Genomic DNA, 25635 nt, shown 5'->3' on the forward strand with positions numbered 1-25635 from the left:
TGTGTGGTTTTTAGTCTCCCTTCATGAGTCCTCGACTCTCTAGAGGTCTATAATAATAATAATAATAATGTCCTATTTATATCATATAATTTTTCTTTTATTGCTTTCTTTTTAATTAATTTTTTTTATTGCTTTCTCAAGTATGCTTGCATAAATTTTACCAGTAACATTTTATAGAGAGATTTTTTTCTATTATTTAGATTTAGCTCTCACATTTAACTTTATTTGTATATTATATTAGATTGGTACTATGAGATCTCTATACCAATTATCTGATATCGATCCTCTGATCATGCTTTTTTTTTTACATAGGCTACACCATAAAAAAGAAAACATCGGTTAAATGGTAGAGTGATTCATTCATTAAATTAGTGTTTGAGCTTTCCAGGAGTGAAAATTAAGGATACGATGGATGTAATAGGTATAGATAAGAAAAGTTAAAGATAAAAGTTAAAGGTAATGACTTCAGTTGTATGCGAGAGTATATGAAAGGATTGCTGGAAGAATAGAGGAAAGTAGGAAAGTGAACGGTGTTAGTGTGTTCTGATTTTAGAAGGCTATGACTATGATAGCAAATGATTTCATGCATAGGCTGGGCTGATAGAAGAAATGGGTGTGTGTTTTTAGATGTGTGGAGTGAGTTTGATGGGAAAGGCTTGCCTGCACTTGAATGGATTTGACTTCAGTAGCTTTGTGAAATTATTTATTGGAGTGAGACTATTGGAAAGTAGATGTCGTCATGGAAAGTAGATCATCATGGGTGGAACAGTGAGAATGTATGTTTATCTAAACTTTCCAACCTGCCCCTGGTATGAGGGAGGTGGGTTGGAAATTGATGTTAGAGCAACTGATGTAACCACAAAAAAGAACATACTAGTAGCAGAGTTATGAAGGCAACTTGTGTTCTTATATCTTCGTATGTTCTTTCTTGTAGTTATATCAGTTGCTTTTTAATATCATTTTTGTCTAGGTGTTTATCAGAACTTTCCATACCGCCATTGTAAGTTTATGAATGTCAATAAATATGGTTATGAATCTGATAAAAGGATAGACCTGCATGTTTTGGTTCTAGGGACATGTTGTGTTTGTGGACAGGTAAAAGAAGTTGCTCAACTGGGCCAAGCAGACTGCAGATGTAATTATATACAAAAAAGCCAGAAGGTAACTTGTTATATTTATACTGAAATTCCAGGAGCACCAGAAATGAATGGGTTGAGTTTGGTTGCCTTGGTGAATATGTTTTGACTTAAATTATTGGCATTAGTAAAACCTGACTCCATGTCGGATGTAGCAGCTGGAATCAAGTGTAATGGGTTTAGTATTTTTTGAAAAGACAGAAGAGATTGCATATTGGGGGGGGGGGAGTAGGCCATCCAGCGATTTGAACTTGGTTAGGTAGAAACTCATGAAAACAATAATAGTAATGTTTCATGTAATGGTGAGTTTGAGGCTGAAGTGAAGTGGAAGCTAATAGTATGAAATATATGGTGGAATATTACTATAGACCTGGAGTATTGATAGCTGGAAATGATAATATTCATTGCCAACTTACCCTGATGAGTCATCATCATCAACAACCATGGGTCCAATGCCCATAGGCATCTGCTGCCATCTTGCTATGATTCTTCCATTGCATTCTTTTTGTGCAAGATGACTCAATTTGTGTATAGAGTTTCCACCATTTGACGATGTCATTTCCCCATTCTCTGTTTGGTCTTCCTCTTTTGTTCTTTCCTTCAATCATTTCAAACAGCAACGTTTTTAATTTTCTCTCTTCCTTCATTCTACATATATATGGCCAAATAGACGTAATTTCCTTTTGATTATTTTCTGGATCAGGTTTTCTTTTGGTTGTATTCATCTGTAGATTTCCTCATTGTTCACTTTCTGTATCCAGCTTATTCTCAAGATCTTTCTATAGCACTTTCTCTCAAATGCCAATATCCTCCTTTCTGATTTTCTCAGGAGTACGTAAGCCTCACATCCATAGAGCATGCTGCTGAAGAGACAGGTTTCTACAATGTGCAGTTTAGTTTGCATTTTTATAACTCAGCTCTTCCATATTTTGTCCATAGCTTTTAAAATAGTTGTTGCTCTGGCTATTCTAATTTTTATCTCTTTTTTTGGGTCCAAGTCATGCGTCATGTGGCATCCAAGATATGTGAAGTGTTCCACATTTTCCAGTTGAAATCTGTCTATCGTAACTCTGTTCAGTAACTCCTGTTGTCCGAATATCATTGTTTTAGTTTTTTCAAAGTTGACATTTAGTCCATATCTTTTTCCTTCTGTGTATAGTGTTTGCAATGTCTGTTCCAGCCTTGCTGCATCTTCTTCAATCAGGACGATGTCATCTGCAAAGCAGAGGTAGTTTATTCTCATGCCATTTATTGAAATGCCTCCACCTTCTTCTTTAATCTTATCTAGTGTTCTTCCCAGATGTGTGATGAAGATGATTGGTGATATTGGGTCCCCTTGTCTTGTACCTTGACTAGTGGCAAACTAATCTCCTTTCTCACCTGCTATTCTGATTTTTGCTTGTTTGGCTGTTTATATCTTTCAGCAGGCAGATCAATTTATTGTCCACATAGGATTCCAAGACAGCTCATGTTATATTTTGATCAATATTATCAAATGCTTTTTGGAAGTCCACGAAACAGCAATATATCTTTTTGTTCTTTCGTCAAGCTTTCTCTGCTATTAGTCTTAGTGTGAGTATTTGTTGCACTGTACTTCAATCTTGTCGAAATCCAGCTTGCTCATCCAGAAGATATGCCCCCTCAGGAGCTCTGTTAGTATTTTCATCAGCACTTTGCCAAGAAGACTCATTAATGCAATAGTTCTGGGATTGGTGCATTCTAAAGCACTGCCTTTCTTATGAAGAACAACCAAGACTGATTTTTTCCACTCTTCGGGGGCATACCCTGATCTCCATATTTCATTACATAGCTTATGTAGTTCTTTTGCAACTGATTCTCCCCCATATTTTAGCATCTCGCCTATTATGTTGTCATTTCCAGGACTAATGTTGTTCTTGAGATGTTTTATACCCTTATTCACCTCCTCTTCCAAGATGTCATTTTCAAAGATCTCTGCTGGTGGAGAGATTGCTTTTAGTTCTTTGATTACTTCTGTTGCAGTATCATTTAGTTGATTTTTATATAGTTCGCTGCAATATCTTGTCCATCTGTGTATGATTTCTGTCTTGTCCATCAATATTTTACCATTTTCATCTTTGACTGCTACTGATCTTGTTTGCCACTTCCTATTAATGAGTACTATATGATATTTGTTATGGGTCACTTAAATTTCCAAACATTGATTGAGCAGCAGCGAAAACTCATGATAGGAATGAAGGAGAATTTATTGAGCTTATGATTATGAAAGAAAGAACTCGAGGTTAAAGTTAGATTTGATCGTGGCATTGTAAAGAATCTTGGTTAAGAATATGACTTTTGTCACAGTGGGCAAAAGTGATCATGCTGTAGAACTGGGAAGTAGCCACACATGTATGGATGTTCCAGTTAGGACAGGTTACATGCTGAACCACAAAGCTGGAAATTATGACAAACTCAGGAGAATGTTTGTCCTATGGTTTCAGTTACTGAATAGGAAGAACATTGGCAGTGAATGGGTGGCTTTGAATGTGAATTTAAACTCTAGGGACACTGAATGTGTCCCTAGAGTTTGAAGAATAAATCAGGTGGCAGTGAAATGAATGTGCATCCTTAAACAAGAGATTTAAAAGAAGATGGGAAAGGAATATTGTATGAATAAGGGTTAGAGGAGCTATGAAATGTATAATATTCAGGCCAGATGAGCTACTAGTATTTCAAAGATCTTAGTTGGAGTCTGAAAAGAAATTACCTGTGCATACTAAAAGCATCCCAAATGAATTTTATTGCTATTCTGCAAGTCAAAGAAATAATGAATGTAGAAGAATAAATTTAATAAATGCAGACAATATCCATGTGCCAGAAGAAGACAACATTGTTCAGATAATGAGTGCTCACTTTGCTAAGAACTGTGCAACATGGTGCACAGGACTACCAAAGCATATGAGGTGATAGACGTGCATGTGAAGGAGGTTCTTGAGCAGTTGCATAACTGGGATAAGAATTCAGTAATAGTCACAGATGGGATATCAGCATGCATGCTAAAAGAATGTTCATCCAAATGGCTAGGTCCTTGACATGTTTGTGTGACTCGAGTCTCAGCTCAGGAAAGATCCAACAGGAATGGAAAATGTGTGATAGTTCTAGGGTTGCATAAAAACTAATGCATCTATCTCTGGAGTGGTGGTGAAGATTTTAAAAAAATTGGTAAGAATTTGCATACAGAAATGGGTTGACAGACAAGTTCTGTTTTGCAAAGAACAGCACGTGTTTACTGAAGCAGTTTGATCATATTTTATAATAATGTTACACCCGAGCTGGATAAAGGGAATGGTGCACTATTATACTGATGGATGTTGCTAAGGCTTTTTTTCTTTAATGAGACTCCCTCCCTCAAACGGTTTTTATAAGTCTATAGTACATTCATACCATGATTGGGCTAAGAATTAATTTTTTCCAATTTTATCAATTATATATTTTTTGTATTTTTTATGTATTTTTTTGCATAGTCCAGGACCAAACATGAAACTTTGTCAAGCCACTTCATTCCTCTAATAATAAATGTGGAAGAATAAATTTAATAAATGCAGACAATATCCATGTGCATAAGCTGGACAGTAGTCTCAAACTGAGTTGATGAAGTTTATCTCCCACATAAAGACAAGCAGAAAACATGGTGGGACTTGAACCTTGCACCTGTTTGGTTGGTTGGATGGATTTCACAAAATACTACATTATAGGCTGTTGCATAAACTGGAGAATATGGGATTGTAATATAAACTGTTGACTTGGATAAGAGGATAGCTGACATACAGAAAGTGGCATATGGGAGCAGGGGAGTTTAAGGTGTTAGAGGCTTAGTGAAGTGAAACAGCACTGAGAAAGGATTAAAAATGATCTTTCATTCTTCCAATATTTCATCTCGGTCACCGAGACATTGTCACGGAGTAGAATATGAGACTTGCAACACAAAACTAAGTGAAACACAGATGAAAGACTAGAGTCCTAAGTAGGTGGGCGTCCTCTGTGAGCAGCTGTTGGCAGCCTAGAATATAAATTGGGATCTCAAAGTATTAGCGTTTCCCATATTTTGGGAAGTTTAATGCAAATTTATTTAAATTAGGCTGATTTCTGTGAGCAGCTGCAGATTCCAAAAATAGTCTTTCTCTTCTAAATTTATTGCGATTGAGCATGGTAGTCTTTTTTTCCAGTTGATTCTATGAGCTTGTGTGTAAAGTATGGTCTGCAAGGCTCAATTGACCATAGTCATGACTGCAGATATAATTTTTGTGTTCTTCCTTGCCAGTGTTGACTGATCTTCCTCTGTGTCCATAGTAGGCCAACTTTCAGGAACAGGGCACTTTATATACATCAGGCACAGAGAGGGGAGAGAGTTGAGCTTTAGTAGAATGCATAAAGATAGCAAACTTTAAAAGGGGGTGTGAAAGCTGTGCAGATATTGTATTGCTTTAAGATTTTAGCTATTTTTTTCTGAATGTCTTGGACATTAGAAGATGATGATGATAGCATTATTATTATTATTCAGGCCTCCATGGAGTCAAATGACTCATCGAGGGGAGGTCCCCCCCCCAAGAAACACGAAGTCTATCATACCACTCCTTAAACTCATTGACCGTTCTCTCTCACACCACTCCATCAGGCAATGTACTGAGCCCAGTGGGACCCCACTTGTAGCCTTCTGCTTCATTGAAACTGCCCCACCATACACAACGCTCTGATACCTATCAGACAGCCAATCCTGAATCCAGTTGACCAATCTGACATCCAGACCCATGTGCTGCAACTCAAATATCAGCTTATCATGTGGCACCCTGTCAAATGCCTTCGCTGAGTCTAAGAAAATGGCAGTATATGCCTTTCCCTCGTCTAATGCTCTTGTAACTTTATCATAAAAGGCTAGCATATTGCTAAAACAAGAGCGCCTCTTCACAAAGCCATGTTGACTCTCACAGATAACATTACCCTCATCTGCCCAATGCTGTATACAGTCCTTCACTACTGATGACACACAAACTGGCCTATAATTAGACACTTCCAGTCTGCTACCACCCTTATGCAATGGCACTATCTTATCTTCCTTCCATTCCATGGGCACCTTTCCCGCAGCCAGACTCTCATTGAAAAGCCAGGTCAAAGGCACTGCCAGTTCCCTTGCACATTCTCTCAAAACTCATGGTGAAATACCATCCAGTCCCACAGCTTTACTGACATTCAGAGTACTCAGTATTTGAAACACACTCTCCTCCTGTATCTCTAAACTAGAGATGCACAGACCATGGCCCATGGGCTGCATGCAGTCCTCTGTTGATTTGCTGGTGGCCCACCTCACTGTGTATTATTTTAACTTTAACAAGTTACACAATAGATAATTTTTAAAAATGGTACATGCGCAAAGCAAAGTAGCTGTGACGTCATGATTGCATGTCTACTTATGATAATCGGTTAGTAATAATATTAACAAATTTTATAATTCATCTATTTGTCATATGAGTATTTTGTTTTTGTAGGTGCGGTTGCTACAATTAGTTATCACCCCTTGGAAATGGTAAAAAATAAATTCTACAATGGATAAAGCAGGGCCAAGTAGGAAATGCAAACTACAGGATGAAAAACAGCAGTTTCAGGATAGCTGGACTAAAAAATATGGTTTTGTGCAGTTGTTTAATAACATTGCGTGCTTGATTTGCAAAAGTGCTGTAGCCATACCAAAAGAATACAATATAAGGAGACACCATGAAAGTCTGCATTCAACATTTCCAAATCTACCTGAAGAACTACGTAAACAACAGATTTCATTTTTGAAATGAGAATTGACAGGTCAGCAAGTGATGTTTACAAAACCTATTCAAGATTCGGAAATCGCAACAGAAATAAGTTTTGAAATATCTTGCCTTATAGGAAAAAGGTGCCGACCATTTACAGATGGAGATTTCATTAAAGATTGCCTTGAGCTAAAAAAATTTGTCCTGAATCAGCCAAAAATGTTGAAAAAATTCAGTTAAACAGGATGACTGTGCAAAGAAGAATTACTGCAATGTCGGAAAATGTAAAGGATCAATTAATATCTTATTCAAAGAAATGTGCCTATTTTTCATTAGCTATTGATGAATCAACTGACATTACTTCCACAGCCCAGTTGTTAATATTTGCACGTGGAATAACACGAGTTTGAGGTAAGTGAGGAGCTGATTGGAATGAGTTCATTGTCAGATCAAATGAAAGGTAATGACATGTTCACTGGGCTTTTTGGAACAGTGTTCCAAAATTGATTCAGATCTGACAAAATTATCAGGTATCATGACTGATGGAGCTCCTTCCATGATATGAGCTAATTCTGGATTGGTTACATTATTGAAACAGCATTTGGGACGGCACGATGAAGAGTTGATACAATTCCACTGTATAATCCACCAGGAGAGCTTGAGCCTTAAGAAACTTGGATTTGAACATGTAGAAAGTTGTGGTTTCAACTATTAATTTTATAAAATTCCATGGCCTTAATCACCGACAATTTAAAAAGTTTCTTGAAGACATTGAAAGTGAATATGGTGACTTAATTTTTTACACAGAAGTGAGGTGGCTAAGTCATGGACAAACATTGGAGCAGTTCCTAAATTTAATTGATGAAATTGAAATCTTCATGACTGAAAAAAAACAAAAACATCCCTGATATAAAAAATCCGGTTTGGTTATGTGACTTAGCCTTTCTGGTTGACATTACTAATCATTTAAATATGTTAAATACGCGACTTCAGGGCAAAGATCAATTGGTTGCTCAGCTTTACGGCCACATTTTGTCATTTCAGTGCAAGATAAATCTATTTCAAATCCAACTGAAGTCAGGGAATTGCATCCATTTTCCTAATTATAAGAAAGTTTCTGAAAAGTTCAATGTCAACTTCAAAACTGTGTATGTTGAAAAGATTGATAACTTGATATCAGCTTTCAAGGATCGATTTTCTGATTTTAAAAAAGTGAAACTTGCTAGATTTATTTAGCAATCCTTTTGCCATTTTGCCCGAAATTGCACCCGAATTAGCACAGCTTGAACTCATCGACATGCAAAATGATGAGAGCCTGCGAAATAAATTTAACGAAGGCAATTAATTAAATTTCTATCGTTGTGTTGATAAAAACAATTATAAATGGTTTGCTAGATAATGCATTAAAATGTGCAAGCCTCTTTGGCTCAACATATATTTGTGAACAAACTTTTTCAGTCATGAATATTAACAAATTGAAAAATAGGAACCTCTTGACTGATGAAAATTTAAGATTCAATTTTGCGGTTGGCTACTACAAAACTTGAAACCAAATATCAAAACAATTGTCAAATCAATGCAATGTCACGCATCGAATTAAATTCACTTACTTTTTATTACCTTTTTTGTAACAATTATAGGTATAAATAAAATAATATATGGTAGATAACTTTCAAGTTTTTTTTTTTTTTGGCGGCCCTCCCATAAGTAACAGAGGAACTATGCAGCCCTTGGCCTTAACAAGTTTGTGCATCCCTGCTCTAAACCTTGAACCTGCCCAATCCCTCTAGCATTAGCATCCTGACTCCTCCAGGATGAAATACTCCAATAAAGTGTTCATTTTGAACAATTCCACTATGTCCTCTGCATCAGTCACTGTATTCCCATTTTTATCCCAAAATATCATTCTTCCACAGTCATTTCTCCTCCTACTGGCCACATATCTAAAAAATTCCCTAGAATTTTCTTCTGACCTTAGAGCCAATCTCCTCTCATATTCCAGTTTCGTCTTCCTTACCATACTAGTCACTCTTCTGGCCTATGTCTTATATTCTTCATACATCTTCTCTTCACCTGTCTCCTTATATCTCTTCCATGGCCTCTTTTTTGCATGCAATTCCTGTTTAATATTGTTTGTCATCCACTTTACTCCAAATTGTGTCCTCTTGTTCACTCGTGGTATACAACTTACCATTGCTGCTAACAAATAAAAAAATTCTCTCATAATTTCCCACGCATCCCAGCCTTCCAATTCCTCCCTCCATGAAACTTCCCCAAGTTGACGTATTAGACTATTATAATCACCTGCCTTATAATTCCACATATGTTCCTGTCATTTTGATACTCCTGCATGTCTATTCATTTTCCAAGTCAAAACCATATGGTCACTCTCTCCAACTGGTGGGAGAGATGTCATCTCAGTTATTATCAACTCTTCTGATGCTGTAACCAAATCCAAAACTCTTGAACCACTTCTTCCCTCTATTACATGTTGCCTAAGACATTTGTCCCTCGAGAATTCTAGAAATTCCATTCCCTTATTGCTACATTCTTCTTCCTCTCCCCTATTTATAATACTGTAGTTAAAATCTCCCATAACAATCATTCTTCTTGCACTTGCCAAACTCACCTGTCTAAACATTTCCTGGTCCCCACCCTCTGTGCTCCTGGATCTGTAGCAACACCCCACTAAATATCCTGTCTTGCCCACCTCTACCTCACACCATATGCTTTCAAAATCATTAGTGCCACTGCCTTCCAAAGTCTCCACTCTTAGAGAACATAGTCATCACTTATCATAAGCAGTACTCCACCACCATGCTTTCCCTTCCTATCCTGCCGAAGAATGCTGTACCCAGCAACTTCTCTTCCTGTTATTATATCCTCTTCTTTCAACCACGTCTCAGTGATCCCAATAATTTTTGGCCAGTAATTGATGCTATCTGCGCCACCAATTCCTCTCCCTTATTCTGGATGCTCCTGGCATTAGTATAAAGCATATAAATGCCGTTGTTTCTATACCCAGCATTATCCCCCTCTAGACTCCACTGTGCTCAGTTGCCAAAATCTTTTTAAAGAAAAGGTCGTGGATTGGGGGTAGGATTAATTATTTGTTTGATACTGTGGGAACTATAGCCATTAATAAGAAGGCGTGGTGTATGTGATCAAATTCTGCGTAAGAGAGGACCCTTTGGAACATAGGTTATACACCTCTGAATCAAAAAATTAGAATAATCAAGAAAATGTGTTGTGAATGATTTGCAATTCTAATTTATTGTATAGAAAATAATTATTAACAAATATATAGCATCATCTAAATCTACGTGCTTTGTAGATTATATAACCATGTAAACACATAAAAATGTAATATAAATTATAAGAAAACTTATTTGAAAAGATTCACAAAATTAGAATAATTTTTAACATGTTTCAAAATATTAGAATATTCCAAATTTTTCCGGTTGGTTTTGAGGAGAGTATAGAAATAACCTATATTATTATTATTATTGCATGACACCTGGAGGTGTCATGCAATAATAATAATAATGTCCTCCCTTGATGAGTCTGGACTCATCGAGGGAGGGCACTTACTCTACACCTCTGTCCCCACCAACCACAACTACCATCATCATCTACACCAATGCCATCTACCACTCACCACCACCAGTAGATTTTCATAGACAATCACAAACATCCATGTCCACGGTGGGATTCGAACCTGCAGCCTTTTGGCTGGAGAGCAGATATGCTGACCACTAGGCCAACTATGCCAGCAATATTTTAGTAACTGTAGGACTGACTCATGTATGAGGAATCGTTTGCACGTGGATTTGTAAAATCTCTCATGATATGTAACTTATCATATTTGCTTTTATGTTTTTCTAGGAGATTGTGCATAATGAAATGTCGAATTTTGTCTGTAATCTTGTATTTGTAATAATTTAACCTTTGTTAAATTATTACAAATGACCATTTGTTAAAATATCGTGCCCATAATGTCATTATGTAACACTGTTAACATGTCCATATATGGCAATTTCAAAAGGCACGCAAAGTATAACGTCATATCCAAATGTTAATACATGACCATACATGGAAGTTTTGAGAGACATGCATGCGTTGGCTGGAAGTCCGGGCCTTTATAAGGTGAGACGTTAAGAAGGATTTTGTCTTGGGATTTTCACCTTCTCTTACCTGGGTCCACTGCTATGTGAGGTCCACTGTCAGTAATCTAAAGAGAAGCGTCTTAGGTTCTGAGTCTTCTACCTGCGTCTGCCGCCATGTGAGGCCCAATGTCGGAATCAAAAGGAAAGAGCTGCACATTGCTGCCATGTTAAGAGTCCTACAGGGTATGGAATAATCGATGACTCGGACAAAGAAAAAATTTGGCAAGAAATCAAGAACGAGCTAGCAGAAGGAATGAAAGACAAGAAGGAGCACTTACGTGTGAACAAAAGGTTTGTGTAAAAGGCAGTGCTGAACAAGAATTGTAACTAGTTATGTATGTGATAATTCCGAACAAGAATAAACATCAAGTATATCTGTTAAGGGTATTATAAGATAATGTAAATTGATATTGAATTAAGGTTGCTCAAGGTATGCTTTGTCATTCTGTGTATATATGACAGGCAGTATATTCTGAATTGTGATTTAGCTTTAAAGGAAGAAAATTAGAACTAAGTTTGAATTAGGAAGAATTGTAATGCAATTGTATATATATATATATATATATATATATATATACATATGTGTGTTAATGTAAATCAAACTGTTAGTATTCCTTTTTGATTTAATTAAATGGTTCGTGAACAACACATTGGACTGATTCTAGTGCACTATCCTGAAAATTTCAAACCTGCATAAGATAGAATTTTATGTGATCGATAATTAAACCATGACTAATTTAAGGTAAGGATTAATATAAGCAGAGAATGCAAACAATATCTGGTTTGTCTTTAGCTTAAAAGCTTATAATCTCACACTCATTACTTAGTCTAACTGGCTCGGTCTTAAAACAAATAAATTTATTAGACTATGGAGCGTGAGAACATAAAATCTAGTAGAAGTAAACAAGCAGTGGCAGTCAGTAGTTAAGGCACTCAACCATTTACGAATATTAAGTAAAGAAAATAAAGACATAGCAGGGTTGAGAAATCCGTAACAACAAAAAAAAAAAATTCAATTAATGATTTGCTAAGCATGGGTCGAATGATTAACACATCAGAATCTAATAAGTTTCGTATGGTGTCTATACACAAAGAAGGCCAAACTCATCAGTTTATATCTAAAGAATTGAAATGTTCTCAAGCAAGCATGAATAGAGTATTGAAACAGTACTCTAATAACTGGAGTTTTCAAAATAATTGCTGCAATAGCAGTCAAAAGATAATAACTACATCAAGAGATGAGAGGCAATTGAAGAATATTGTGAAGTGAAACTGCTTCCGAAGTGCAAGGTATTTTCACAAGAGATGGCAAGAACTAGGTGTGAATGTGTTTAAATCTACGATGTTGAGACGACTTCACAAATCTGGTTTTAAATCACTTGTGCCTAAGACAAAGCTGCTTATAACTTCCAAGCAAGCTAGAGTACATTGGTGTAAGTACTTGTGGGGTCAAGAGGACTGAAAAAGATACTTTTTAAGCGATAAAAATATGTTTTGTGTGTCCCATGGTCATCAAGGGATATGTGTTTGCATCTTGAGCAAGAAGCATTTGATAAAGAATGCATGAAATGTTCAGTGAAATTTGGAACCTCTATCATGGTATGGGCTTGTATGACTGCAGCAGGTCCAGGTAGGCTGTGTATTGTGTAAGAAAGAGTTGATTCCAAAGTGTACCAAGAAACTTGAGCACTTTATGTTACCGACATCAGCAGATTCATGTGATGGTGATTTCCTTTTTCAGCAAGATTCAGCTTCTTGTCACACTTCAAAGACTACTACTAGATGGCTCAAAGAAAGGCAAATCAATGTAATTCCTTGACTGGCAACCCCACCAGATTTAAACCCCATTGAGAATTTGTGGGGAATAATGAAGAGACGTCTTCAAGAAGTTGCCCCAAAAGGCAAAAATGAACTTGTTTCTAGTCTGCAGACCATATGGGCATGTTTTGATAAAAAAAGATTGCAAACTGCTAGTAAATAATATGCCCAACCCTTTATGAATGGTCATAAAAGCTAAGGGTGCAACAAAGTTCTAATTATCATGTTGTTTCCCTTTGTACTATTTTGTGCATTTTCCCATTATTCTAATATTTTGAACCGTTTAAAAATTATTCTAATTTTGTGTGTTTTCAAATAACTCTTTTTCCTTATAATTTAAATTACATGTTTTCATGGTTATATAATCTACAAAGTACGTAAATTTAGATGATGGTAATTCATATTTGGTAATAATTATTTTCTATGCAATAAATTAGAATTGCAAATCATTCAACACATTTGCTTTGATTATTCTAATTTTTTGATTCGGAGCTGTGTTGTGTCGTTCCTTAATGTTATCCTTTATCCTTAATGTGCCTTACATTCCTTATCCTTAATGTGCCCTTTCTTATCTCTATCACATCTATATATATATATATTATAACTCTAACTTCTATCCCACTACTTATTATTTCCAGGTTAATCCTTTCTTATCAACAACACTACTGGCCAAATCCCTGATAAGAGTGAAGCTGTTGTTTTATGAAACAAAGAAATGTAAATGTCGGATGCCTATTTCTTTGTCTCAGCACTGGTTCTATCTCTCTCTTCAAATTCAAAGAAAATTTATTTGTATACGCTGCGCCACCCTGAATCCTAGGATACTAAAATGTAGGACCAAGGAGATAGAACACAGTCAGCGTTCACTCTTCTCAGCTATAAATTTACAACTTGCAGTCATGACCTTATATTACACAGTTTCCCGCACTTTTGTGGTTCGTTTTATTTTGCGAGCAAGTGCAGTAGGATCAATTACAGGCAAGACAACTTTCACATCAAAACAAAACATTTTAATTACGGTTAGAATTCATATATTACACTGAGAAGCACTTAGTTAATCATTCAGCTAAATTATATATATACAGCCTTAACACTCTTACATACAGTAATTATCCCTTATCATGAATTTCTATCTTTGAAACAAAATTACTAACATTTAATCACTTAGTCTCAATCCTCTACTCTAATCACTTAGTCTCAATCCTCTACTCTAATCACTTAAATTTTACTCTTAATACTTATCAAATTCCATTCATATATCTGTTTAACAATCCTATTCAAATTTTACATATATCTCAGATTTAAATCAGAACATTCATGATTCACTCTCTTTCAAGATACACTTATGAGACACTATTATATTTTCTTCTAAATCTATCAGCAACAGTTCAAAGAAATGTCTCTTAACACACACATTAAATCTTCTCAGTCAATTCATTAGTTAGTAGACAAAAGTTTGACCTTACCAATTTGCTGGATATTCTACTTTGGCCACTTCAATTCATTCGTCAGACAACTACCTTGTATGATTGCTTTTCTTCACACTTCCTCGGGATTTTCTATACGATTTCCCTCTATACTTCAACTGGAATTATTCTGTAGTTTTCCATTATTAGGATCTGCTGGGCTTTCATTTCCGACTGGTAAGTTCTCTTGGTCATTCGGTCGTAATTTCCACGAACAAAGGAAACCCGCGTGGAGGCTGCATACCAGCCGGATGTCCGTGGCACAGGAATACAGCAGCAGGAAAACGTCTAAAAGCCCCTTTCGTAGCGTTACATCCCTTTTTAAACTGCCGTGCTATTTCTCTCTTTCGTCATCGATGTGTACATCATGCTTTCACTATGTCATGCGGCACTTAGCGCTGCTTGCGGAATCATTTCATAACTCTCGTAGCATTATGGTGGAAGGGGGGGAAAACACTAGAACATTCACCCCGTGTCTCAGAAGTTGGCCGTTTCACATTTAGATTATTATTTCTTACCCAGCAAATGGTTAGTTGTTCACATATCAATTCAGGCTAAGCAACTATATAAAATAATACAATAAAAATTCACAATACTAAATAAGATATATAAAAACTAATTACGATTTCTATACAAGTTCCTTTATTTCTGATGAATCATTAATTTTCTTAAAAGAGTGATAACAATGTTAAGTCCTCCGACTGAACAGCTGTAGATTCTATTGGTTAGCGTTTTATGATACTGTATTGTCGAGGGGGAAGGGGGATGAAAAAGTTTGCAAATGTATCCAGCCGTGTAGTTGGGCTGTATACTGAAAAGGAGAGGCAGCCATTGAATAGACCATACCAGGGTGACTAAAAAAGGCTAAACTATTATTAGTTTCTTTTTCCGTGGTAAACCAGATTCTAGGGTTAAGGTTGTTGAGCTGAGAGAGAGAGAGATGAAAGAGTAACGTATTTCTGCCATTGGGCCAATGCAGAACACATCATCCACATATCTTAACCAGACTGACGGTTTGAGAGGGCCTGAGTCAAGAGCTTGTTTTTCATAATATTCCATTAAAAAAAAAAAAAAAAAAAAAGGCAACATGTTAACTACTGAATGAAGAGGTTGAACTAGAAGTACAAGTTTGGAATCCAAAAGACTGTTGTACTTACTTTTTTTAAGACTACTTTATGAGCAGAGGCTTGTGAAATATCAAAGAGAATAGTACAGAGTTCAGTGTTCAGAACAGCTCTGACTGCAATAAGCTGATAACTGTTTGCTAGATCTGATTCCACAGCAGATCAAAACAGGCACGCTTGTAGATACGAAGGGCCTTTTTAGATTTAACTTGACTTTAAATTTCACATAGTTTGATAATATTTCTAGATGACAACATCTGTTAAGAAAGGCTGACATGTTTAATTCTCTAATTAATACTCAAAATATTGGCAGAATTAAAGATTATTTTTAATCCTTTCCAAGTGCTGTTTTACTCTATTAAGCCTCTAACTTGAGTTTTTCCCAACCTTTAACATGGATTTTAACAATGATCTAATCCAAGAGATTGGATCATTGTTCATATCTGTCGATTAATGATAGTGGCAGTGACTTCACAGGAGAAGTTCAGTTGTTTGCTGATGATGCAAAGATTGGTAGGACCATAATGAGGGATGCTACTGATATATAGCCTTACAGAATCATTTGAATAGGCTGAAAGTGTGGGCAAATAATAATAATAATGTAAGTCATTTCACTGTTAATAAGTGTAAAGTCATGCACTTTGGAATGAGTAAAATTTCAGCTGTGTATATTGGTGAGGTTATGCTTGGAGAAACTAATGAGGCTGGGGAATCTTGGAGTTATGCTGGATAGTACTTTGAAGTTCAAAGTTGCAAATAGAACTTGGAGGGTAATTGTGATGCTGAGGTGAACGTTGACATGTAAGGATAAGGAAGTCATTTTGCCTCTTTACAAGGCATTGATGGACCATCCCTTCAACTGCTGTGTGCAGATTTCATTTCCTGGGTTCCTAGGTGGATAAAGAAGCTGTAGAAAGGGTGCAAAGAAGTGTTTCAAACATGAAATCAAGTTTATGGAATGTAGAACAGGAGAAAGGAGGGTGACATGATTGAGGTCTATAAACTCCTGTTACAGGATATCAGGATGTAATGAAATTTTTCATTATATAGAAGGTAGGAAGAGGACAAGTGGGCATTCATGGAAATTAAGGTTGTGTGTGTGGTTAAGAAAGGGGTGATAACTGGAGTTTTCTTTCACAGAGCAGTGAGTGAGTGGAATAGTTTTCCTGATGAAGTACTGAGTGCATCTAGTGTGAATGAGTTTAAGATGAAGTATGACTGCTGGTGTGGGTAATGTATTGCCTCTGTCAATAATTCCTTAAATTCCTGGACCTCTCTGATGATAATAAAAATATTTGAATATTTCTGGTTGGATGGCATCTACTCTAGCATTTCCATATTTGAGGTTTTTTATGACTTTTTCTATCTCACACATTCATTTGTATCAATGATTACATTCCTCTTGAATGTTTTTTTCCACCATGCTTTGACTGTTTCATTTAGCAGTCTTTCATAGTAATTACTCCAGACATCTAGAATATCTTTATTTTCAGTTCATTCTCCTATATGTTAATGATCTTTTGCTGATCTGCAATCCTTTCTGTATCTTTGCTGATGACAATGCACTGCATTCCTCTACTTCATATGACAAACATTTTAGTGCACAGTTATTTCAGGCTTGAACTCTGATTTCTTTGTCATTCTCTAGTTGGATTGGAACAAACTGGTTAATTTGCTTTCTGAACAGGATTGCTTTCTTCACTTCCCCATACCTTCTGATATCCAGTTCAGAGCATGTGGACAGACTTATGTGTTCGTTGAACATATTGTTAATTATTTTAATGGTATAATAGAACACAGAAACTAAGTAAATAATTAATTTATTAACTTAATGCTGATATTTCGCTGGTGTTATAACCAGCATCTTCAGATCACAAAAACATTGTTTGTCACAATACGCTAGACTAAAACAACATGGTGTACTTAAACAACGTATACACTATTACAAGATCAGTCAACATACAAAATTATAGATCGCAATCCCACCAACACACAAAAGAATAAGGCACGAAAATTATTGAAAAAAGTCGCTTCCTGGCCCAAAGACACAGTTAACAAACTCAAACCCTTCCATGTTAAAACACCGAGGATCTATGGAGCACCAAAAATTCACAAGCAAGGCACCTACGCCCAATTGTGGAGAGTATAAATAGTCCCACATACAAACTGGCTAGACATGTAGCGAAGCTACTAGCCACTCTCACAAACAATTCTCCCTCCTTTGTCAAAAATTCAGCACACCTAAAAAGCTCAGACTTAATAGTAAGCTTTGACATCACTTCACTATTCACAAATGTACCACTAATAGAAACCCTCAATCTACTGAAGTCACACTTCCCCCCTGATATATTTGAACTATTCAAATTCACAATACATGCAGGATATTTCACATGGAAAGGAAAAATATATAAACAAATTGATGGGACAGCCATGGGCTCCCCCCCCTGTCCCCCCCAGCCAACTTTTGTATAGAACACCTGGAAAAACAAGCAATCAATACAGCCACTCTCAAACCAACACTTTGACTACGCTATGTTGACGATGTGCTTGCTATTTGGCCACATGGCCCTGAGACATTGAAAACATTCTTAGCACATTTAAATAGCCAACATCCAAAACTCCACTTTACTATGGAAGCCAACAGCTGTCTGCCCTTCCTGGATACACTCATCACACGTCTCCCAGATGGTTCCTTATCATTTCAGTTTTTAGAAAACCCACACATACAGGTAGATACTTACACAAACAATCACACCATCATCCTTCTCAACAATATGGCATATTAAAAATGCTAACCCATAGAGCGAGAGCAATCTGTTCCAATGACAAGGCTCTTACTACTGAACTGACTCACTTACGCCACACCTTCTTGGCCAACGACTACAATCCACATAAAATAAACAAAATACTAAACACTCCTAAGAAACACCTCCCACCATCCACCACAGAGAACTACAACAAAACAGTCACCATCCCTTACATTAAAGGCACATCCGAAAAGATCTCAAGAATTCTCAATAAACATAAACTACGCACTACATTCAGACCATGTAGCAAATTAGCCACCCTCATCCGCTCACCCAAGGACAGCATTCCTCCTTTATCACATCCAGGAGTCTACCAAGTACCCTGCTCATGCAATCAAGCCTACTACGGTCAAACAGGAAGAACTGTGAACATCCTCATCAGCGAACATAAAAGATACGTCCTGAATTATCATTATGGGAAGTCGGGCCTAGCAGACCATGCTCTGGATACTCCTGCACACAGGATCAACTGGAAAAACACAAAAGCACTACACAGAAACCCATATAAATCAGAGAGATTGTTCTTAGAGGCGACAGAAGCCCTAAAACACACTCCAAATCTCAACAAATATGGCTGTATTAACTTGCTAAAGATCTGGGAGACAGTTATATTAAGAAAAAACTAGCACTTTTCTAGGACTCTAGTAATATATGATAGCTTTTTTTCTTTTTTTTTTTTCTTTTTTTTTTCAGATAGAGGGCGCCAAAATCAGGACTCTAGTTTTTGTGTTGCTGCTACAATTTTGTTTAAGTACACCATGTTGTTTTAGTCTAGCGTATTGTGACAGTGTTTTTGTGCTCTGAAGATCCTGGTTATAACACCAGCGAAATATCAGCATTAAGTTAATAAATTAATTATTTACTTAGTTTCTGTGTTCTATTATACCATTAAAATAATTAACAACAGTTCAGAGCATATTTCTCATCTTAGGCTGCCTTACACCTCTATTATTTCTTGATGCAGATATGTTATATTCATAACCCCCTCAAAAAAACTTGAACATAAAAAAAAAACTTTTGTGTTCATGAAAAAAGTTTTTCCTGTTCAACTTTTTGGTTCAAAAACTTCCTTCATAGAAGTTTTTTTATGGAAGTTTTTGGTGCATGCCATCCTTAAAACTGCTCTTGATGTGGTCCTGAAGAAGACAATCTACTTATTAGGTCTCTGACTCATCCAATCACTTTCTCATAGATGTTCTGTTTCTGCCTTATGCCTTTTCTATAGGTATTTTCATGTGCATTTGGGCAGTGAATTGGCCACCATTATTCCTCTGCTTTCCTGTGAGCATATGAAAACATGAGCTGGTGTTGATTAATATCCATTTAAACTTCCAACTTATTGAACCGACTTCTCGCCCTTCTCTTTCAGTCTTTCAGAACAGGCTTTTCCCTTAGGTGGTTCCTATTTCCTTAATCATTTGCTAGTACAGGGCACTGCTCTGCTGTAGATTTTATGGCACATTACTTGGACTCAGATGTGCCATTTGTGGGACTTGACTTAAGATGTAATTATTTCTGCTTATTTTTTGTGCTGACTCTGCATATGTTAGTTTTATATTATATCCCTGATGATTTCACCCCTGACTCATCAGGGGTGAAACATCGAAGCCAATAAACTGTCTTTTATTGTTATTCCTGATGCTTAAAATGCTTAGTCCATCTACAGTAGTAATTTACTGCAAGTTTGAAAACTTTTGTGGATAGAGTCACCTAAAATAGCATTTAAATTTGCACTACAAGTTCACTTGTATTATCCAAAAGTTTTTTTACTTGGGGTAGATCTACATGAAATATCATAAAGACCACATGCATGTCTTTAAGGACAGCATGTTTTTTTTTTCAGAATATGCTGTAATTTTGCAAATCTTGTGAGATATCAGTAGTAAGTGGAAATAGTTTAGTTGAAAGAATGCAACAGAAGTTCTAGCTTAACTAATAACAGCACGATATTATGTTCTCATGTACATTTTATATAAGTTTTTCCACTTGGTAATACTATAAATTAAAGATACCAAAAAATTATATTCTTGGTTTAATCCTTTATCCAAGTGTAAGCAAACAAGTTTGCACACCTGAAATATTTTCAGGACTGGAGCAACTCGTATAAAGAAGTTAATTGTCTTAGTATCTCATAATGCAAAGCACACCTCCTTGCGGACATGTATAATGCTATGCATTATGGGAAGGGTCACTACCCAGACCAGTTTCGACCTTTATTGAGGTCTCATCAGCGGGAGCCAGACTTCTGCATTACTTCAACCTTAGTATCACCTCTGGGTCTGGCTCCCCCTGATGAAACCTCAATAAGGGTCAAAACCAGTCTGGGTAGTAACCCTTCCCATAATGCATAGTATTATACATACCCATAAGGATATGTGCTTTGCATTAAGGAGTACTAAGGCAAGTGATGTCATCAGCTTCTGTATACGAGTTTCCCCAGCTCTGAAAATAGTTTAGGTGCAAACTTTGCTTACACTTGGATAAAGGATTAAATCAAGAATATAATTTCTTGGTATCTTTAATTTATACATTTTATATAACTTCCAATTAATGAAACTTTGTTGTTCCTTATAGTTTAATTTATTATGTTTCAATTAAATAGAAATTATATTCATACAGATCTTTTCATTAAAAAATTTATTTAAAACATTTTTTATATACATATATAGGTTCTTCTGTGCTTCATTTAACTCTGCACTTTTTCATGCAAACCATACCTCTTACCTTAATCATGTATGCAGGCTGGATAATCTATAGTGTATTTATTCCTATTATGGGCAGAATTGGACATATTATTAATCCAGAACTTGTTATTGGTGGGTTCTCGGCTCTTTTTGTGTTTACTTGTACAATTCATATGGTAAGTATTGTATTGTCTGTTATAGCACAACAGTTTTTCTATCTTTAAACTGTAGCATTCAATTATCTGTGAATAGATGACGCTTAATATGTCTGTATATTAAAACAAATGTTGCTATCAGTATTCATATGTCTTACTTTCATCATGACTGCGTGCTGTATGCATTGTAGTTTTAATTTAATGTTGAGATAATTTAATATCATGTCACATCAATATGCGATTTCTTTTTATTGTATAGGTCCTTTAGCCAGTTAGTCTATTTGCACGAGGAGAAAACTTTTTCAACTCTGATGCTGGCTATCTCAGCATTTGATTTAAAAATAAAAAAAAATTAAAAAAGCTCCAGGTGATGTATGCATATAATAACAACTGAAAAATATCCAGAAATTGCAGAAAACTGAATCAGTCCATACTGTGAATGATAGTCCTTTTCTTTAAATATATATTCAGGCAGTGTATATCTTAAGGAACTTCAAGCTGTCTGAAATCTACCCTAAACCTGGATGAAAATCCCTATTTCCAGAGGTCCAAAGTAGCAATGACAGGTGGCAAAACAGGTTTACTCATAATTGTAAACACCATTAATAACACACTCACTATAAAAGGCTGCCAAAATGCTGACTCAAGTCCCACAAAAAAAAATTCATTTCTAATGAAATTCCTTGTGGTAAACTATTCTCTGTAACAAACTATTCCAATAATCCCTATGAATTTGCTATACTGAGAGTTGACTGTATTAGCATCCTCCTTCATTTATTAACTCTACCCTCTCATTGGTGTGGTCTATTTTCCACAAATAGGAAATAACTCTTTTTCTATTCCTTCTTATTCAAGGGAAATGCTATCTAGCATCTCTTTATGGTATCTCTATTTATTAAGGAATCCTTAATATACTTAGTTCAGTTTAAAAACCTTAGTTGAAGCAACATGGGAAGTTGTAACTTTCTTGATGCCAGATGGACAAAAAAACCATTATAGAGTCAAATGAAAAATTAGTCTAGTTTTGAATGAGATCAGTGCTTTCTAGGCCTTCTTTCAGCCAATCCTGAGTTAGTTAATCTTTGGTACAAATTAGGTTTTCCTCAAGAAAACTTATGTTTTTAAATCCGCTACTCTAAAAAATTTACCATAGGACTCATACTATTTTACACTGTTATACTAGTTAGGGTCGGGAATGCAAGATGGTAACAATTGCTGTGCTTTTAATATTTTCTGTTACCTTACAAATCATGAACAGAAATGAATTCATCCAAGATGCTGACAAGATGATAAAAGTGGAAATCTCTCTCTACTCATTTCCAAAAAGTTAGGGCTAAAAGCTCCTGCCTACTTCCTTTTTGGGAATGCCTTAGATAATTTGTTTATAACTCTTGATCAAGTTGTCCAACTTTCTTTTCCATTTAATGTTATTTTATTTTTATTTGCTTTCTGTCTTACTATGAAGTATGATGACGCATTTTAAGAATGAGAGAACTTCTTGGGAGACTCAGTACCTTTTTTTCTCAATTCATAAGTGTAGTGTATGTAACTTTCATAGTAGCACACTGATTGAAATAACAATGAAATTATACTTTTAGGGTTAGCTTGAAAGCAATTTTTCTACCATTGTCAAATTTCCACATGTTTAACCATATATGCCTACCAGAGTCTGCTTGGTGCTGTTAGAAAGGGGTAGAGTAAGTTCCAGAGCCACACCTAGGACAAGCCTCTTTTTATCTGACATATAGTTACATGCTCCTCCCTCACCTCCTGCATCCTCAAAAATTTCTGGTATTTTTTTCTCTACAAAATAATATAAGCAATTAAAGTAACATGAGTAGAATCTGTTTTGGTGGAGATGAATTTTTTAAAACAATCTACCATCCCAAACAAGTTTCCATCCCTTTGAAACATTTTGGGTACACTCCAGCAAGATACTATGATAAAATTCAAACTTGGAAAAAATTCATGTTTTACTTTCAGTCCACTTAACCTTAACTCTTTAAAAGAGGAAGCTTTCTGTTTCTACGCTAACACTCATATTCTTCTCTGCAGTTTTCCACACAATTCTTTCACCTATAAAGCTGGTGTCTATGCTTATATGTGCTCTGATAAAGCATCATAGATTGCAAATATCTTCCTCTCCATTTTTTTTTATCTTTTACTAATAATTTCTTGTTTCTAATTTTTCATTGCATTATCTTGCTATTTTTCTGTAAACTACCAAACTCAGTAAACCATTTGAAACTTTAGACTTAGTTTTCTCACAACTTGATCTTCTGCAGCCCATCTTTCCCCCATTGAAAACTTCATTTTACATGTGACTATCTCCTCTTTCTCCACTTTCACTAACCCAGCAGAAGAAATGTCAGTATTTAATATCAACAACCTAAACTATCCCATCCATCTTCTCCTAAATTCTTCACTCTGTTCCTCACTAGGTAACTTCCCAACCTTTTTATGCTTTCTTATTCTGCTTATATTTGTCCTGTAGCTTGGAAATTAGTCCATAGTCTGAGAGAATGCAGAGAAAAATGTAAGAAAGCAAAACATTGTGTAAAAGTAGCTAAACAAAGGTCATGTTAAAGACTGGTAGCAGGTATATACTGTTATTATTAGCTTTGCTCTTATTTATTTATTTTCCAAATTGTCCCAAAACAATGTGTAAAAGCAGCTAAACAAAAGTCATGGGAAAACCTGGTAAGAATAGGGAAGATAAATATCAGACATCTAGTAGATATATATTGTTATTATTAGCTTTGCTTTTTTTTTTTTTTTCAAATTGTCCCAAAATATTTCTCTCTGTCTGGTAATCATTTCCTACTCTGCTATTTAGATCTCCAACAAAGACTAGCTTTTCCATAAATATCAGAAAGGTGGCAAAAATGTTTTGGAGGCTATTGAAAAAGTTCAGAAATCGAGAAAAAACTACTGTAAAAGGAATCACAGATGATGAACCATGAAATGAAACTGAAAATAAAAACATTTAGATGTCTGGAGTAACAACTCTGATAGATGTATTTTGCGTGTGTGTCCTACCCATATTTTTTCCATTTTTATTAATTTCATATATATTTTTGTAATTTAATTTATTTTTTACATAGGACAGAAACTGTTCTAGAAATCAAACATGGAACTTTTCAAACCACTTCAGGTCTACAATAAACTGGTCAAGTGTTCTCACATTGGACAATGAAATTTATCTCCCATTTAACATGTTCGTTGCCAATCAAGCGATATCGCGTGATGCGAGTTCTCACCAAACAGCCGATCACGCGTTATCGCGAGGATGTCACTAACTAAATAAAAAAATAAAAAAAAATTGGCCACCACACGAAATTCCAATTTTCAGCTTGGCAATGAACAATATCGCGTGATGCGAGTTCTCACCAAACGGCCGATCACGCGTTATCGCGTGTGCGTCGCTAATTAAATAAAAAAATATAAAAAATTTGGCCACCACACGAAATTCCAATTTTTAGCTTGGCAATGAAAGTGTTAAAGACAATCACAAACATCTAAAAAAAAAGGTTTCTAAAAAAAACTTCTATAAAACTATCTCAAACCCACAGCCTGTTGGTTGGAGAGAGAGAGAGAGAGAGAGAGAGAGAGAGTACACAGATAAACTTAACCACTCCACCTGGTAAAACAAGAAGTAACAGAAGATATTCGAGTATTCTGCTTGATATCGAGCATATATCAATAAAATTATACTTGACAAGCAATTATATTTTTGTCAGGTATAATTTAATTGATTTATACTCTTGATATGCCAAGAAATTATATTCTTAATTAGACATAGATAGTTGTTGAAAGTTTTTCCACTTGGTTATACTATAAATTAAAGATACCAAGAAATTATATACTTGGATTAATTCTTTATCCAAGTGTAAGCAAACAAGTTTGCACCTGAACTATTTTCAGGACTGGGCAACTCGTGGTAAATGTAGTATGACTTCAGATCACTTGCCTTAGTATTCCATAATGCAAAGCATATATCCTTGCAGACATGTATAATGCTTGTATAAAGGATTAAACCAAGTATATAATTTCTTGGTATCTTTAATTTATAGTATAACCAAGTGGAAAAACTTTCAACAACTATCTATCTCTAATCAGAGTAATTTAATAATAAAGTGTGAACCTTTTGCCAACTCGTATATGAAAATATGACTTCTGCATTACTTCAACCTTGGTATCACCTCTGGGCCTGGTTCCCACTGATGACTTAATAAAGGTCGAAACCGGTCTGGGTAGTGACTCTTCCCATAATGCATTTATCCTTGTATCTTATAATGGCTGTCCCAGTCAGATTTAACACCTCAGAAACTACAATTCAACATTCTTATTCTCATTCACCTTAAACATGCCACCATCATGCACAGATACACCTGCATCTCCCCTAATTGATTTTCCTTTGATTCTGCACTTACATTCCTTTGCTTAACATCATTTTCTCTTGATACTTAACATCAGATGTGAACCATCATTTATGTATGTCATTTTTTCTCATCAAATTC

The 25635-nt window shown here is 35.7% G+C and overlaps 1 protein-coding gene across 1 annotated transcript in view; it reads left to right on the plus strand.

The window, feature by feature from the left end:
* Positions 1–25635, plus strand: part of LOC150095443 (endoplasmic reticulum metallopeptidase 1-like) — a 331828-nt gene that overhangs the window by 164088 nt on the left and 142105 nt on the right. The window contains exon 9 of the mRNA XM_090410677.1: positions 20946–21136. Within this exon, the coding sequence (XP_090266803.1) occupies positions 20946–21136 (191 nt within the window). The remainder of the gene's footprint in view (positions 1–20945; positions 21137–25635) is intronic.

Source organism: Typopeltis vanoorti, chromosome 20 (assembly GCF_054136105.1).
Source record: "Typopeltis vanoorti isolate ZY-2024b chromosome 20, IOZ_Tvanoo_1.0, whole genome shotgun sequence".
Lineage (NCBI taxonomy): Eukaryota > Metazoa > Arthropoda > Arachnida > Uropygi > Thelyphonidae > Typopeltis > Typopeltis vanoorti.